The 18,546-nt window shown below is 36.7% G+C and overlaps 1 protein-coding gene across 1 annotated transcript in view; it reads left to right on the top strand.

Annotated features, from left to right (window-relative positions):
- Nucleotides 1–6,234, top strand: part of LOC139761193 (acid ceramidase-like) — a 32,130-nt gene extending 25,896 nt beyond the window's left edge. Inside the window, exon 10 of the mRNA XM_071685223.1 lies at nucleotides 2,071–6,234. Within this exon, the coding sequence (XP_071541324.1) occupies nucleotides 2,071–2,160 (90 nt within the window). The 3' untranslated portion in view covers nucleotides 2,161–6,234. The remainder of the gene's footprint in view (nucleotides 1–2,070) is intronic.
- The last annotated feature ends 12,312 nt before the right edge of the window (nucleotides 6,235–18,546 follow it).

The following is an 18,546-nucleotide window of genomic DNA, read 5'->3' as shown; positions in this document are numbered from 1 at the left end:
TCTTTCACCGAGTGATTCCCACCTTTTTCTTACCATTCTTTCTGTATTTAAGAGTTGAACTACCCATGCCTTTACTCCCTCTGTAAATTTCACAGAACCTCTCAGTACAACACCCTAGTTCTTAGCTGCTGAATTCCATTTCCCAATCTACAATGATATAGAAATTATTGAGTTTTGTGTAGTTTCCACGATTATATCACCACTTTATTTCATGTTTTACCTCTACTCCTTTGATGTCCTCTTTTACCACACATTCAAACTTAAGCACCACATGATCACTTATTCCAACTGGTGTATCATATAATTTCCCAATATTATTGTCTAGTAATGATGGTATATCAGTCCCTCTCATCATAGTGTGCTCCATGACATGCTGGTGCCGGAAATTTTCCCCATACACTAAAAACTTTACTTTATGACTCCCTGTCACCATGAGAATTCAGATTCCCTCAGTCTGTCAATTTATAATTGAAATCCCCCATTATGCGTGTGTATATGTGTGCAAGAATGTGTGCTTATGTACATTGAAACCATGTTGATTCATAATGCTAAGGGCTGTGGCCCATATGTACTACTAAAATTTACACATTAACCCAAATCACAAAAAATGCTTTATTTTTCAAGTACCTCAGAATATTCCAAAACACTTTTCAGTTATTTGTAAAATGATTTGCTGTCTTGCATGAGTGTCTGACTGCCACTCAACACGTTAGTCATCTTCCTGTACATTGGCACGAATGTGGCCATTCAACTTTTAACAAATAGATTTTGCACCACTGCAAATAAAACTTGAAATTCCTGAAACTACTGCTGTGATTAACACTAACGCAGAAATGGATTCTAATAAAAGTCAAGAAATACATTGCAGTATCTGATATTGCAGTATCTGGGTAATTCTTCAGTACTTCACCAGATGCAAAATTTATTACATGATACTTCGTATATGTCTGTGTATGTATATGTCTGTGTACACTGAAATGTATATGCATGTATATTTGCGTGTGTGGGCGTTTATGTATATACATGTGTATGTGGGTGGGTTGGGCCATCCCTCGTCTGTTTCCTTGCACTACTTTGCCAAGACGGAAGACGGTGGTTAAGTATAATAAATGAATAGTGTAACTTTGTATAAAGATATTTGAACTACCTGTAATGTGGAATGAACCTATAGTTTTTAAATTGTTATGGTTATCTTTGCTGACAGGATTGGTTCAAGAAAAATTTCATATAATGCCAACATAGAAGTGTGGGTGTCAGCATACAGAATTTCATCAAAGTTCATTCACATACTCTGACACTGTAAGAGGACTATACAGCCGTAAAAATCTTCCAATTAGTTCCCCACCACATATCATAATTCTCTACCTATATAATCACTGGGCAATGACAATACCATGCCGTATAAGTCAGGCACTGATACCTCTTTCCCTCCAAAGGAAAACAGTCAAGTTATGCCCCTGGTAGTCAGCTAGGCTTGCATTGTACTATGATGGCTCATGTTATAATAAAAGAATTGGAGTAATTTAAGTGCTCATGTTATATGAACGTTGTAATATCAAATTTTGTAATGCACTGAAACCACAGCCTTTCTTATCCACAACCAGGCTCCACAGTTGCCTCCAGTACCTAACCTTTTAATTGGAATTAATGTCCGCATAGAAAGCAGTTTTATTTTGCACAGTGATTTTTGGCACCTATCTAGTTAGTATCATATCCTAATTCAACTGTTTAATATTGTTTGCACATCCTGAGATTGCACGTGTTGGGCTGATGTGAAAGTGAGGAAGTACCTGTGACAAAATTTTGGCATGAGGAAGTAAGAGGGGGAGATGAGTTAAAAGGGAGGTTAAGAGATGATGTTGAGAGAGAGAGAGAGAGAGAGAGAGAGAGAGAGAGAGAGAGAGAGAGGAATTTTGTTGATATATATTATGTCAATGGCTAATTTTGAACATAAGGACATGATATACTTAATATGAGGACCATTATACTAGTTATGTGGAAGATGCTCCATACATGCTTGACCTGCTCAACTCAACCTGTGTAGGTACTAATATTTTCGTCATGTTTCAGTTGACAACCTACACTAGTTTAATGGATGTGAACCGTGGATATATAGGAGCTTGGCTTCGCAGGTGTGAGGATCCATGTTGGCCATGGTAAGATCTTACTTATAAGCATGAGAATCATGGATACCTGTCAAGGTGTGTTAATATAGAGAAATTTTTTTTTCTAATATTAAAATTCTCATCATCTCTTTACAGTGTATGTAAGCAAAATTATAAAATGCCTTCTCTGAATAAGGCAGGATTAAAATTTTTAGACCTTGTTTCCAGAAAAGATTATTATAAGATGCCCCAATTAGCACACTGATGTTTGGTCTGTTCATTTATATGCTGATTCTTAGGTAACTAAGTTAAGAATATTTAATGGATATGTGCTGATTTTAACAAGATGGAGTCTGTATTGACCACCAGGGTGCACTGTCTCAATACAAATTTTACTTTTTCATTCTTCACATTGGCTGTGGAATTGCTTGACTGTTAGTATTACATCAGAAATATCCAAGCTAGTCTATGTTTAACCAAAGTGAATGTACATTATAGAATAAAATAGATGGGGGAAGAAACATGCAGATATGTAAAACTAAGAATGAAAACTGTTTCAAACACAGTGATATGGTTTTAGATTTTGAATGAGTCATCTTTATTTTAGATGTAAGAGGAAACCATGTGTACTGGCACTGATATGAATTGTGTATACAAAATGTCAATAGAGATTCCTTACATAACCAGTTTAGAATTTGAAGTGAAAAACCACATAAAGAAGAAGTCAAGAACGAGGAGATAAACAAATGGAAGGACATTTTTCAAAGAGCCTTGAAAATACACTTAACCCATTGACTGTGGCTGTTATGTGAATGTCACATTTCATTTTCTCATCACTGTGGTTGGGTCTCATATGGTAAAACATCTTGCATCACCCATGTTGAGGTGAAATATAACAGCCACTGATGCTTATAGTGGCATTCTACACATTGTAACCAGTTGCTGCAGCATGAGGTTTTAGCACACACTGTGTGTACCTCCATATATGGAGACGTTGAGGAGGACTGTGTGAGATTTGTACACTTTGGTTATGTGATAACTTGTGAATCTGTGATGCATTTGAAAAATTATAGATATTGTTAATGAAAATCACTCATAATGTTTGTCACAAAATAGCACGCATCTCACCTGTATGCCTGACATTACTCCTAACATACTCTAATATGCATAGGTGCAGAATAGCACACAGCACATGTAAACAATGTTACATCAGGTTGAGTAGTTTATCACTTTTAGAAAATTATGTACTAGTTAATCATAATTTAAGCCATTAAAGGCAGGTGACTTTTTTTTTGTATATCCAAGTAAGGTGGCATGATTTAGGAATAATTAAGTATTAAGGAATAAGCCAGTGCATACATAAATACATATGATTGGGTAAAGACTAAGGTAAGAGGTGTTACGCAATTGTTTCATAGTTGGCTGTGGGATGAGGGGAGGAGTAGTGCAGTTGGATCTAGGGTGGACAGCTTATCAGGTGCACTTGGGACAAGACTAGGAGACTCTGCAATTACTTTTGTTTTACACTAAATTTATCATTTATGCCTTTATTTACAACCGCTCTGTACACCTATTTACATGTCTGAGATGCCATGTCACCCAATTTCACCATACAGTTATGAGGCAAAAGGACCCAACGCTATGTAACTTTGCCCATCTACTACTGTATGAACATTAGATAACAGCCAATACTGGCACTGACTGTAGATGGGCAAGCACAGGTAGCTGTATACAGGAATGGGTAAACAGAGGTCACGATAGTATATGGCAGTGATGCCACATAGCCAAAATTTAAAAAACAAATATAATGAAAAATAGCCCAACGTTACGTAACATTGCCTGGCTTTTACCATACAAATGTTAGGTAACATTGCCCACCTTTAATAGCTTAAACAAACTTACAAATATATTTTTTGGGAATATTTGCAAATCTCCTTCATGCTGCCACAGTCAAAGGGTTAAGAAGGCTGGCTCATAAAGAGACTCTTCCACGTAGAGCAGTTAGTTATCTCAACAGGATGGTTACTTCATGACATAACATGTTTACATTGGTGTTACTGAGAGTGCAATCAAATCAAAGAACTTCTCTCTCCAAAGGAGTCTCTCAGCCTTAGGCTGAAGGAGCTTCTAGAAAGGAGGTCTGAGGGAACATCAGGACCATTTCTTAAGAGTTCGTGGGACAGTTATAAACATATGAATAAATAAATATGTACACAGCTTTATATGTTATCAAAGGTTTCTCTAGTTAGTGCATTGCGGGATTATGAAAGAAACAGGTTTGACGCTGAGTGTATGGAATGAAATAAAATGAGCAAGTCAGTAGGTTTAGCAATACAAGAGAAGCTAGTAATACCAAAATCTGTGTGTAATCCTGAGATTAATTTTAGGAATATTTTTTACAATATACATGAGTTCATAGTACAGTACACTTTTACCTGTGAAGTGCAGGTGAATTTCTGTTCTATTGCTGATTTTGTTTTTCCAAGTCAGGGAAACAGTTTCATTCATTTGGATTTCTTTAATACCTTAAGATTTGAGTAACTCTTTATTACTAAGTATTTAGATTTCTTTTGTACCTTAGAATATGAGTAACTCTTTGTTACCGAGACTAAATGTTGTTTGCTCTCTTTTACAAGCTTCAGTAATTTAGTATCATCTACTTTTTAAATATACAGGATTGTAGAGATAATTTTTACAGAGACTTCATATGAAAATATATATGGTGCTGTCTTTCCACTGATTTTGCATTCTTATGTGCACACAATCGTAGCCACAGCATTATATTTCAGCCACAGATGTGTGTAGCTGTCTGAGCGATTTCAGTGCCTGGCTTAATGTTATGATGCTGCTTGAAATCAAGACATATTTTTAGGCACTGCCAAGTGATATGAGAAAAACAATAGTTGATCCTAGATAAAATTTATGTAATATGCTTCCTGTGATTTGAAAAAACAATGTAAATGTAGCATATGATTACTTTTCCGCCATTCAGTGTGCAATAGCTTTAAATAATGTTATGAATTGATTCATGCTTGAAATATCAGCCGTACAGTACTTCAGTTAGTGATTATTTTAATATTCAGATTTATACCGACTGGTTGAATCACCTAGTCTATTCAGCAGGTCTCAAAGTAATTTTTTTTAGTAACAGTACAGCCTATTCTATATCATTATGATAATTCAAGGTAATAACCAAAGTGCAAGAGAACTGTTTTCTGAAAGATTCTCCAGAATACCTATTAAGTAATAGTTAAGAGGGCAACTGGAGCCTATTGTAACTAATTGAATATGAAAGGGAGTTGTTTTTGTTTTAACTTGAATACATGATGTGATAAGTACCCTTTAATTATGAAAAGGTACTTACAGTACAAGAATATATTACATGAACAATTAGTTAAACACTCTTATCAGTCATTGGCAAAGTTATAGGTTTGAAGGTATTAAATGTATAGACTGGTCAGATTTAGATTCGAATGCTGTAATTTAATATCTTACATAAAACGTAGAGAATAAGAAATATAAATTCATATTTTGTTATTTTTAGTTAAGGAGTATGAGTTCATTTACCAAATACTTTACTTGACAATTGCAGAGTACAACTTTTCTTGCCAAATACACTACACATCCATGACAATTATACAAGGTTCTGAATATGTTGTTAAGTTATATGTCTCTCGGCAAAGGTGTTCAAACAAACCATGGAATAGTCTGGATGGTTGGTTCTGGGTTCATTTGTTCCTGATACCTGCCTCACTTAAATGAGAGAAGCAGCTAGGTTTAAGAAATATAAATATATATTTAGTTTATGCCTTCATTCACTTTGCAATAACTGAGTTCTAGCTATATTGTATTGTATAATCTGGAAGGATGTCACATATTTAGTGATAGTAACTGCCTTTCTAAGTGTTTATACAAGTGATGTATGTGATGCTGAATAAGCATTTAACCAAAGAAATAAAAATAATGAATGTCACAACTGCCTGGGAAATTTGAGGTGATTGCAGACAATGCAATCAGATTATGATTGAAGATTTTGTAATTATTAAGGTAATATTTTGTTCTCAGTGCTCTTATCCTAACAAATAGTTATATTTGTTTGAAGTTTACCAAATAAAACTTAAGTCTCTACTGTAATAAGTTTTGACCATATACAAGAAGAGTATGGAATAGCATATACCGTATACTACTTACATTTGACATTAAGGGGACCATGTAGGAAACTTTTTATTTCATAATCAGTTTTAATGATAATAAAAAAAGTTGCCACACACTGAACTACTTTTTTAACTTCTGAATAAAAACGCTCTCTTCCCTTGTTATAATCCTGATGTCTTTGTGCATTCTGTCTGTATGTATTTTGGCCTTTGGATCCATGTTTTATTCAATGAACTGTTGATATTAATAACTCTTGATAATAATAATTATAATTTTCATTCTTCACCATTTCCTGCTTTAGCAAGAGAGTGCGATATTAATTCATTATCATTACAATTATATCAAAAATATAAAAATAACTGCAAAAGAGCATAGAAATAGTGCAGATGGTTTTTCAGTGAAATATATACTGCCAGAAAAACACAAAAAAGGCCAATTTTGTTCACACTTATTCCTGCCTTATACAATGTGCCTTTGAAAGAGGAGTGTTAATGCTTTCTTCTAGATATCATACTCTTCTTGGGCAACATAATTCAGAGAAATATTCCGGAGAGTAGAAAACATTACAAGACAAGCAGCCAGTCGTGCATGCACAACTTTCATTTCACAAGTCATGTGGGCTTCGAGAAACACTAGCAACAAGCCCACTGCCTGACTGATTTAAGTTACCTCAAGTTCCCAGTTCTATAAATTTACACTGTTTTTACCAGATGAATAAATTAGTTGCAGTGTTTGATATGTCTAAACACTGAGAAAATGACAGCAGACAAGGTAACATGTACTGTATAGAGATGTAGCAATGAAACTAATGAATATTTGAATCTAGTTGAGACCCACTTTTGAATGAATTCTTGGATGGCAATGCTGCTTCTTTGACATTTTCTGTGACGTATATATCACACTGATTTAAAGATCCTCATTATTTTTTATTGATTACACTTTGTCGCTGTATCCTGTGTTAGCAAGGTAGTGCAAGGAAACAGACGAAAGAATGGCCCAACCCACACATACACATGTATATACATACATGCCCACCCGCATACATATACATACCTATACATTTCAATGTTGTTATACTTTGTCGCTGTCTCTTGCGCTAGCAAGGTAGTGCAAGGAAACAGACGAAAGAATGGCCCAACCCACTCACATACGTATGTATATACATACACGTCCACACGTACATATACATACCTATACATTTCAACGTATACATATATATACATACACAGACATTCCCATCGCCACCCCACCACACATGAAATGACACCCCCCCCTCCCCCTGCATGCGAGTGAGGTAGTGCTAGGAAAAGACAACAAAGGCCTCATTCGTTCACACTCAGTCTCTAGCTGTCTTGTGTAATGCACTGAAACCACAGCTCCCTTTCCACGTCCAGGCCCCACAAAACTTTCCATAGTTTACCCCAGATGCTTCACATGCCCTGGTTCAATCCATTGACAGCATGTCGACCCCGGTATACCACATTGTTCCAATGCACTCTATTTCTTGCACACCTTTCACCCTCCTGCATGTTCAGGCCCCGATCGCTTGAAATCTTTTTCACTCCATCCTTCCACCTCCAATTTGGTTTCCCACTTCTCCTTGTTCCCTCCACCTCTGGCACATATATCCTCTTTGTCAATCTTTCCTCACTCATTCTCTCCATGTGAACAAACCATTTCAATACACCCTCTTCTGCTCTCTCAACCATACTCTTTTTATTACCACACATATCCCTAACCCTTTCATTATTTATTCGATCAAACCACCTCACACCACATGTTGTCCTCAAACATCTCATTTCCAACACATCCACCCTCATCTGCACAACCCTATCTATTGCCCAAGCATCGCAACCAGATAACATTGTTGGAACCACTATTCCTTCATACATATCCATTTTTGCTTTCTGAGATAATGTTCTTGCCTTTCATACATTCTTCACCACTCCCAGAACCTTTGCCCCCTCCCCCACGCTGTGACTCACTTCTGCTTCCATGGTTCCATCTGCTGCCATATCCACTCCCAGATATCTAAAACACCTCACTTCGTCCAATTTTTCTTCATTCAAACTTACCTCCCAACTGATTTGCACCTTAACCCTACAAAACCTAATAACATTACTCTTATTCACATTTATTCTCAGCTGTCTTCTTTCACACACTTTACCAAACTCAGTCACGAGCTTCTGCAGTTTCTCACCCGAATCAGCCATCAGCGCTGTATCATCAGCGGACAACAACTGACTCACTTCCCAAGCCCTCTTATCCACGACAGACTGCATAATTGCCCCTTTCTCAAAAACTCTTGCGTTCAACTCCTTAACAACCCCATCCATAAACAAGTTAAACAACCATGGAGTATGAACCATGTTCATACTTTTTAATATATTATTATTATCTTTTTTCATTATACTTTGTCGCTGTCTTCTGCATCAGCGAGGTAGCGCAAGGAAACAGACGAAAGAATGGCTCAACCCACCCACATACAAATGTATATACATACATGTCCACACACGCACACATACATACCTATACATTTCAAGGTATACATATATATATACATACACAGACATATACATATATACACATGTACATAATTCATTATCATTATTAATGATTATTATTATTAATAATTATAATTATTAATCATTATTAATGATAATATATTGATAATATATTTATTTATTCACTTTATTATACTCTGACGCTGTCTCCAGCATTAGTGAGGTAACGCAAGGAAACACGAAAGAATGGCCCAACCCACCCACATACACATGTATTTACATACACGTCCACATATGCACATATACATTCCTATACATCTCAACGTATACATATATATACACGTACAGACATATACATGTATACACATGTACATAATTCATAGTGTCTGCCCTTATTCATTCCCATCACCACCCCGCCACACATGAAATAACAACCCCCTCCCACCCGTATGTGCGCGAGGCAGTGCTAGGAAAAAGACAACAAAGGCCACATTCGTTCACACTCAGTCTCTAGCTGTCATGTATAATGCACCGAAACCACAGCCCCCTTTCCACATCCAGACCCCACAAAACTATCCATGGTTTACCCCAGACGCTTCACATGCCTGGTTCAATCCATTGACTGCATGTCGACCCTGGAGTACCACATCATTCCAATTCACTCTATTCCTTGCACGCCCTTCACCCTCCTGCATGTTCAGGCCCCGATCACAAAATCTTTTTCACTCCATCTTTTCACCTCCAATTTGGTCTCCCACTTCTCCTCGTTCCCTCCACCTCTGACACATATATCCTCTTGGTCAATCTTTCCTCACTCATTCTCTCCATGTGACCAAACCATTTCAAAACACCCTTTTCTGCTCTCTCAACCACACTCTTTTTATTACCACACATCTCTCTTACCCATTCATTACTTCTCGATCAGACCACCTCACACCACATATTGTCCTCAAACATCTCATTTCCAGCACATCCATCCTCCTACGCACAATTCTATCTATATCCCACCCCATGCAACCATATAACATTGTTGGAACCACTATTCCTTCAAACATACTCATTTTTGCTTTCCAAGATAACTTTCTTGACTTCCACTCATTTTTTAACGCTCCCAGAACTTTCACCCCCTCCCCACCCTATGATTTACTTCCACTTCCATGGCTCCATCCACTGCCAAATCCACTCTCAGATATATATATTCTTTCTTATATTGTTCGCCATTTCCCATTTTAGCGAGGTAGCATTAAGAACAGAGGACTGAGCCTTTGAGGGAATATCCTCACTTGGGCCCCCTTTGCTGTTACTACTTTTGGAAAATTTAAAGTGAGAGGGGAGGCTTTCCAGCCCCCCGCTCCCTCCCCTTTTAGTTGCCTTTTATGACATGCATGGGATATGTAGGAAGTATTCTTTCTCACCTATCCCCAGGGATATATATATATATATATATATATATCCTCCCCTCTCGTTTTTTTTTTTTTTTTTAATTTTCCAAAAGAAGGGACGGAGAAGGGGGCCAGGTGAGGATATTCCCTCAAAGGCCCAGTCCTCTGTTCTTAACGCTACTTTGCTAACATGGGAAATGGCGAATAGTTTGAAAGAAAGAATATATATATACTTTCAAACTTCGTAGAAGGTGACTAAAAGGGGAGGGAGCGGGGGGCTGGAAATCCTCCCCTCTCATTATTTTTTTTTTTTTTAATTTTCCAAAAGAAGGAACAGAGAAGGGGGCCAGGTGAGGATATTCCCTCAAAGGCCCAGTTCTCTGTTCTTAACGCTACCTCGCTAACGCAGGGAAATGGCGAATAGTTTGAAAGAAAGAAATATATACATATATATATGTGTATATATATATATGTTATCCCTGGGGATAGGGGAGAAAGAATACTTCCCATGTATTCTCTGAGTGTCGTAAAAGGTGACTAAAAGGGAAGGGAGCGGGGGGTTGGAAATCCTCCCCTCTCATTTTTTGATTTTTCAAAGATAGGAACAGAGAAGGGGGCCAAGTGGGGATTTCCCTCAAAGGCTCAGTCCTCTGTTCCTAAAGCTACCTCACTAACGCGGGAAATGGCGAATAGTATGAAAAGAAAAAAAATATATATGTATATATATCATCCCTGGGGATAGGGGATCAAAAATACTTCCCACATATTCCCTACGTGTCATAAGAGGCAAATAAAAGGAGAGGGAGCGGAGGACTGGAAATCCTCCCCTCCCATTTCACTTTTTCCATAAGAAGGAACAGAGAATGGAGCCAAGTGAGGATGTTTCCTCCAAGGCTCAGTCCTCATTTTTTAACTCTACCTTACTAACATGGGGAAATGGCAAATATGCATGAAAAAAACAAATAATATATATATGTGGTGGGGTGGCGACAGGAATGGATGGGGGCAGCAAGTATGAGTGTGTACATGTGTATACATGTATATGTCCATGTATGTATATGTATACATTGAAATGTATAGGTATGTATATGTGCATATGTGGGCGTTTATGTGTATACATGTGTATGTAGATGGGTTGGGCCATTCTTTCGTAAGTTTCCTTGCACTACCTCGCTGCCGCAAGAGACAGCAATTAAGTATAATGAATAAATAATTGTGAAGGTGACATATTACATACAGATAGGCTACTGAAAACTGTATACAGTATTCTCTAGTTATAATTACAATTCTTTCATTTTATTTAAGCTCTCTGTTGTGAGTAAAGGGGACTGATAACTGTTGATAGAGTCAACATATATTGTAATAAAACAGATGTAGTAGAAAAGACAAATAAGCTTTATGCCTCATCGATGAGTTTAGTTATTGAAGAAAAGAAAATGGTATGTGTAATATTTATGAAACCCCAATTTTGTACAAGAGTTTACTGTGTTTAAGGAAGAATGAAATCAGAAATTACAAACTGGATGGGCACTGACAAAAACACACAGGAGTATGCTAGAGTGTGAGTGTGCATATGGATGGGCATTCACAAAGCCACATAGGCATAGGCTAGGGTGTGTGTGTGTGTGTGTGTGTGTGTGTACTGGACGGGTATTAACAAACATGCACAAAGTCATAGGTTTCTATGTGTGAGTGTGTGTACATGCATAGGAGTAAAAGCCATGGTCATTACATACAAGGTTAAGAGACGGGGCAATGCAAAGTGTAAGACTTTCTCCCTGTAACACACAAATAGTAATCAAAGTGAATTTCTATAACTGTGATTATGAAATTCAAGGGCATTATTATATGCTTATGTAGGTAGAGGTAGATTGATAAGTCTCCAGAAGAGTTTCCCAGTTCACTGCATTTTATGCTTTTGAATATTAATTTTACAGTAAGTCAGTGAAGGATAAGGAGGAGAAAGGCAAGCACAGGGTTAAACTGTATGGAATAAATAAATCCATCTTTGGCTCTATAGATCATTTTTATGTTACATGTACTTTGTTTCCTTGCTATATGGAGGATTATCTTCTGGTATTGAAATCATTTGTTTAACATTACTCAGCAGTGATGCATTTTGTTGTGCATAGTGAAGGCATGTAAAAGTTAATCATTTGTTTAGCATTGCTCAGCAGTGATCCATTTTGTTGTGCATAATGATACATTTAAATAAAGCTTTCTCCACTTCACTTCTAAACTTTTGCATACAGTTATCAGTAAATCCTGTCTGTGCTTTTTCATATTTCCTGATAATTATGACAAATCTGATTTGGAAATATGGATCATGTGTTATGTTACTTCTTGAAATATTAAAGGATGGCAATAGCAGAAATATTACTAAGCAAAATATCATGAAACAGTCAAAGACTTGGAACACTTAAGTATTCTTTTCTAAAGAAGACCTGCTGATCTAACAACATATTTGAGATATTTACCATTGTTGAGTACATTATGATTCTGAGTATTTATGATCAGTATAACATGTTTGTTGAATTTTGAGTACATTTTGTCACATGAAATTTTCTTTTGTGTTTATGTGGACTGTAGTGATACAAAATGACATTAATGTGTAAAGCATTATTTTAGTATGTCTTGATATCATCATTCCTTTGATTATTTCACTTTTATCAGTAGCATCAAGTATTTGACTGTGTTCCTAGAAATTTCACCAGTGGGTAATTTACCAAAATAGAGCTACTAGAGTTCTATATCCTCTAAAATATATTTGTATGAATCATGTGTAAAAGTTACTGATTAAATTCCATGCAAGTCTTTCCTGTGTTTCATTCAAATTTAAGTCAATGAACCACATCAAAGTTATCAATAATACATGCAAGCAGTGGTGATGCAGTCTGATGATGACCTGTTTTCTTTCTTGAAGAATGGGCATTATGTGACTTTCTTAAGCTACTATTCAGGATATTATTATTTCTATTGCCTAGATATGTGGGCACCCAATTGGACTGTAATACCTATCAGTGACCTCACTTACCTAAAGCAATTTCTATCTACCTGCCTATCTATTACTGCATGTTCAATTCCTATTTAATACAGCCTCTAAGCATTACTCTCATACATCTCTCAGGGTTTCAGAGTGAAACATGGACTTCCACACCTATGAAACTGTTCCTTTATTTGTCACTTGACATAAGAAATTAATTTGTAAATTGGAATCAATGTCACCATTTATATCACCACCATGAACAATATACTTCCATTACATCCAGTCCCTCTGGCATATTCAGTGAATTATTCCTAAACCTAGTCACCAACAATGATTATACACCAACAATAATTAGCTAGGCTTCTACTGACTTCCGAAATACACTAAGAATGATCCTTCCTGACTAGGCTTGTACTAGATTTTCCAATAAGCCAAAATTGATCATAATAAGGATTGGATTGGATTTAGGAAAATGTTAACAATGAGCCTTGTACTATATGTTCCTACAACAATGAGATTTGTACTGCATTTTGGCAACACCAAGAATGATCCTAATATACTGATGTACGTGGCTAACATTCACATTACAATGAGGCTTGTAATATATACTGCAATACCCAAACGTTGACTAGGTTGCACTGAACTTTGCAATACACCAACAATGTAAGAATGAGGTCTGTACTGAATTTTGGAATATGCTAATAATGATTATATACCATGTACTGAATTTTGTAATATGCTAATGATTATATGCCATGTACTGAATTTTGAAATATGCTAATAATGATTATATACCGACTATGTAGTGAATTTTGGAATATGCTAATGATGATTATATACTGACTATGTACTGAATTTTGGAATATGCTAATAATGATTATATACCGACTATGTACTGAATTTTGGAATATGCTAATAATGATTATATACCGACTATGTACTGAATATTGGAATATGATAATAATGATTATATACCGACTATGTACTGAATTTTGGAATATGGTAATGATGATTATATACTATGTACTGAATTTTGGAATATGGTAATAATGATTATATACAGGACTATGTACTGAATTTTGGAATATGCTAATAATGATTATATACAGACTATGTACTGAATTTTGGAATATGCTAATGATGATTATATACCAACTATGTACTGAATTTTGGAACATGCTAATGATGATTATATACCGACTATGTACTGAATTTTGGAATATGCCAACAGTGATTATATATCGACTATGTATTGAATTTTAGAATACACCAATAATGATTATATACCAACTAAGTATTGAATTTTGGAATACAACAACAGTGGTTATATACCGACTATGTATTGAATTTTGGAAATCGCCAACAATGATTATATACCAACTAAGTATTAAATTTTGGAATATGCCAACAATGATCATATACCGACTATATATTAAATTTTGGAATACGCCAACAATGGTCCTCATGGTTTACATTTTGGAATATGCCAACAATGAGCTTATAAGGATTGTACTGAATTGTGTAATACAGCTACAATATTCCTGTGGGTCATTAAAAGTTATTATAATTTAATGTTAATATTTGATTTCTGGTGGATATTCCTGCCGTAGCAAACATTATGGTCATCATTACAAGCCAAACAAAGCCTAGGTGGCAGCCAGCAGGGCTAACTATGTTCTATGAATATATGAAAACTTATATAATGGCTCAAGGATGACTTACAATATAATATAAGAACTCTCATTATGCTCTGTTACATGAATATATGAAATCTTATATAATGGCTCAAGGATGACTTACAATATAAGAACTCATTATGCTCCGTTACATGAATATATGAAATCTTATATAATGGCTCAAGGATGACTTACAATATAAGAACTCTCATTATGCTATGTTATTTAAGGAATCTTATGTGATAGCTCATAATACCAGTTCACCAAAGGTCTCGTATGTTGCTTAAACAACTAAGATCTTAAAACATTTCCATATCAATGTTTCACGATTAACATGAGCTCATTTTTACTTTAGCTCTCATATATATATATATATATATATATATATATATATATATATATATATATATATATATATATATATATATCTATATATATATATATATATATATATATTATTTTTATTTTTTTATTTTGCTTTGTCGCTGTCTCCCGCGTTTGTGAGGTAGCGCAAGGAAACAGACGAAAGAAATGGCCCAACCCACCCCCATACACATGTACATACATACACGTCCACACATGCAAATATACATACCTATACATCTCAATGTACACATATATATACACACATAGACATATACATATATACACATGTACATAATTCATACTGTCTGCCTTTATTTATTCCCATCACCACCTTGCCACACATGGAATAACAACCCCCTCCCCCCTCATGTGTGCGAGGTACCGCTAGGAAAAGACAACAAAGGCCCCATTCGTTCACACGCAGTCTCTAGCTGTCATGTAATAATGCACCGAAACCACAGCTCTCTTTCCACATCCAGGCCCCACAGAACTTTCCATGGTTTACCCCAGACGCTTCACATGCCCTGGTTCAATCCATTGACAGCACGTCGACCCCGGTATACCACATCGTTCCAATTCACTCTATTCCTTGCACGCCTTTCACCCTCCTGCATGTTCAGGCCCCGATCACTCAAAATCTTTTTCACTCCATCTTTCCACCTCCAATTTGGTCTCTCACTTCTCTCGTTACCTCCACCTCTGACACATATATTCTCTTGGTTAATCTTTCCTCACTCATTCTCTCCATGTGCCCAAACCATTTCAAAACACCCTCTTCTGCTCTCTCAACCACGCTCTTTTTATTTCCACACATCTCTCTTACCCTTACATTACTTACTCGATCAAACCACCTTACACCACACATTGTCCTCAAACATCTCATTTCCAGCACATCCATCCTCCTGCGCACAACTCTATCTATATATAATGTTACGAACTCAGTGCTTATTTGAGCAAGGTCGCCAGTAACATATATATGTTACAAATACTATATTGATCCCTGTCTTTGCAAGGACGTTAGATTTGTTATATTGCACAACTCAGGATAACGCTATCTTAACGTTATGAGGTTAAAACAAACATCAAGGTTAGAATTACTTATAATGCAAGAATTCAAATGTACAAGGTGAACACATAAATTTGGCATGAATCATTTACGTTAACACTGAACATGAGTTAACATTGAACATAAGTTAACGTTCCAGATAAGATTTCAAACCAGATCTCTTTCCTTTATGACCCTTTGTTCAATAACATTACACTTAGACCTGACGTGACACAGTAACCATCATCGTTACACTCAGCTAAACCTAACGTGACACAGTAAACATCTTACAAACTAGGGCAGCGGTGGCTACAGGGTTCCAGACAGGGAAAGCCTACATTACCTTGCTGGGCTCGGCACTGCTGAAGGAATCTCCTCCCAGACGATGGTCTGATCCTGTTATGTGAAGGACCAGCCAGGCAGGAACAGCTAGCCACGCCTCGACCCGCCACCTATGGTTACGATACGTCAGAATGACACAGTTGCCCTTGATAGGTCAAAAGACTGATTGTCATGCCCTCATCTTGACGTGATTGGCTGAAGGAGGCCTAAGGTCCAGCCCACATATGTGGCGTGCATTCAAAATCCTTTGCTCCCTTGTGCATGACAGCAGCGAACGTACGGGATGACATACCCCACAAGTGGCCCCACCCACGCCTTGACCTGACCCCGTTGATAAGGGTTTGGGTGCTGGAGGACTGGGTCAACATCTGCTTCAAAATATAATTGCTAGGATAATAAACACGGTCAGGGAAGTGAGATCCCAGCCGATAGCAACCACTCCCTAAACCAAGGCACGCCATACACACACATACACCAAGACACACCATACACATATATACTAACATGTGGGCACACACACAAACGTGTTCGTAACAATATATATATATATATATATATATATATATATATATATATATATATATATATATATATATATATATATATATATATATCCCTGGGGATAGGGGAGAAAGAATACTTCCCACGTATTCCCTGCGTGTCGTAGAAGGCGACTAAAAGGGGAGGGAGCGGGGGGCTGGAAATCCTCCCCTCTCGTTTTTTTTTTTTTTTTTTAATTTTCCAAAAGAAGGAACAGAGGTGGCCAGGTGAGGATATTCCAAAAAAGGCCCTGTCCTCTGTTCTTAACGCTACCTCGCTAACGCGGGAAATGGCGAATAGTTTAAAAAAAAAACAATATTATATATATATATATATATATATATATATATATATATATATATATATATATATATATATATATATATACTTTTTTCATACTATTCGTCATTTCCTACGTTAGTGAGGTAACATTAAGAACAGAGGACTGAGCCTTTGAGGGAATATCCTCACTTGGCCACCTTCTCTTTTCCTTTTGAAAAATTAAAAAAAAAAAAAAAAGAGGGGAGGATTTCCAGCCCCCCGCTCCCTTCCCTTTTAGTCGCCTTGTGCGACACGCAGGGAATACGTGGGAAGTATTCTTTCTCCTCTATCCCCAGAGATGGAGTGAAAAGATATTGAGCGATTGGGGCCTGAACGTGCAGGAGGGTGAAAGGCGTGCAAGGAATAGAGTAAATTGGAATGATGTGGTATAACGGGGTCGAAGTGTTGTCAATGGATTGAACCAGGGCATGTGAAGCGTCTGGGGTAAACCATGGAAAGTTCTGTGGGGCCTGGATGTGGAAAGGGAGCTATGGTTTCGGGCATTATTGAATGACAGCTAGAGACTGAGTGTGAACGAATGAGGCCTTTGTTGTCTTTTCCTAGCGTTGCCTCGCACACATGAGGGGGAAGGGGGATGTTACTCCATATGTGGCGAGGTGGCGATGGAAATGAATAAAGGCAGCAAGTATGAATTATGTATATGTTTGTGTGTGTGTGTGTATATGTATAGGTTGAGATGTATAGGTATGTATATGTGCGTGTGTGGACGTGTATATATATACATGAGTATGGGGGGGGGGGGTTGGGCCATTCTCTCGTCTGTTTCCTTGCGCTACCTCGCAAACGCGGGAGACAGCGACAAAGCAAATAAAAAAAATAATGATAATAATATTAATATACAAGGCTAACTTTATCTTAATTATTACCATTATGAATAAATAATAATATGCAAGACCAACTTTATCTTAATATTTCGATAATTGATAAGTGAATTATCTCCATATAACGCACAATTTTGCTTAATAACGACCCTTACTACAACCTCACTTAATAACTTATAATTAACAAAATCAGTATGATAATGATGACCTCAACATGACAGAACACATGATCATAAATAATTATCCCACAGACCTAATGGACGAGTCTGGAAGACACAAGAA

The sequence above is a fragment of the Panulirus ornatus genome, chromosome 39 (assembly GCF_036320965.1).
Source record: "Panulirus ornatus isolate Po-2019 chromosome 39, ASM3632096v1, whole genome shotgun sequence".
NCBI lineage: Eukaryota > Metazoa > Arthropoda > Malacostraca > Decapoda > Palinuridae > Panulirus > Panulirus ornatus.
Note: the sequence above shows the minus strand (reverse complement) of the source record. Positions and strands in the feature narration are given on the sequence as shown.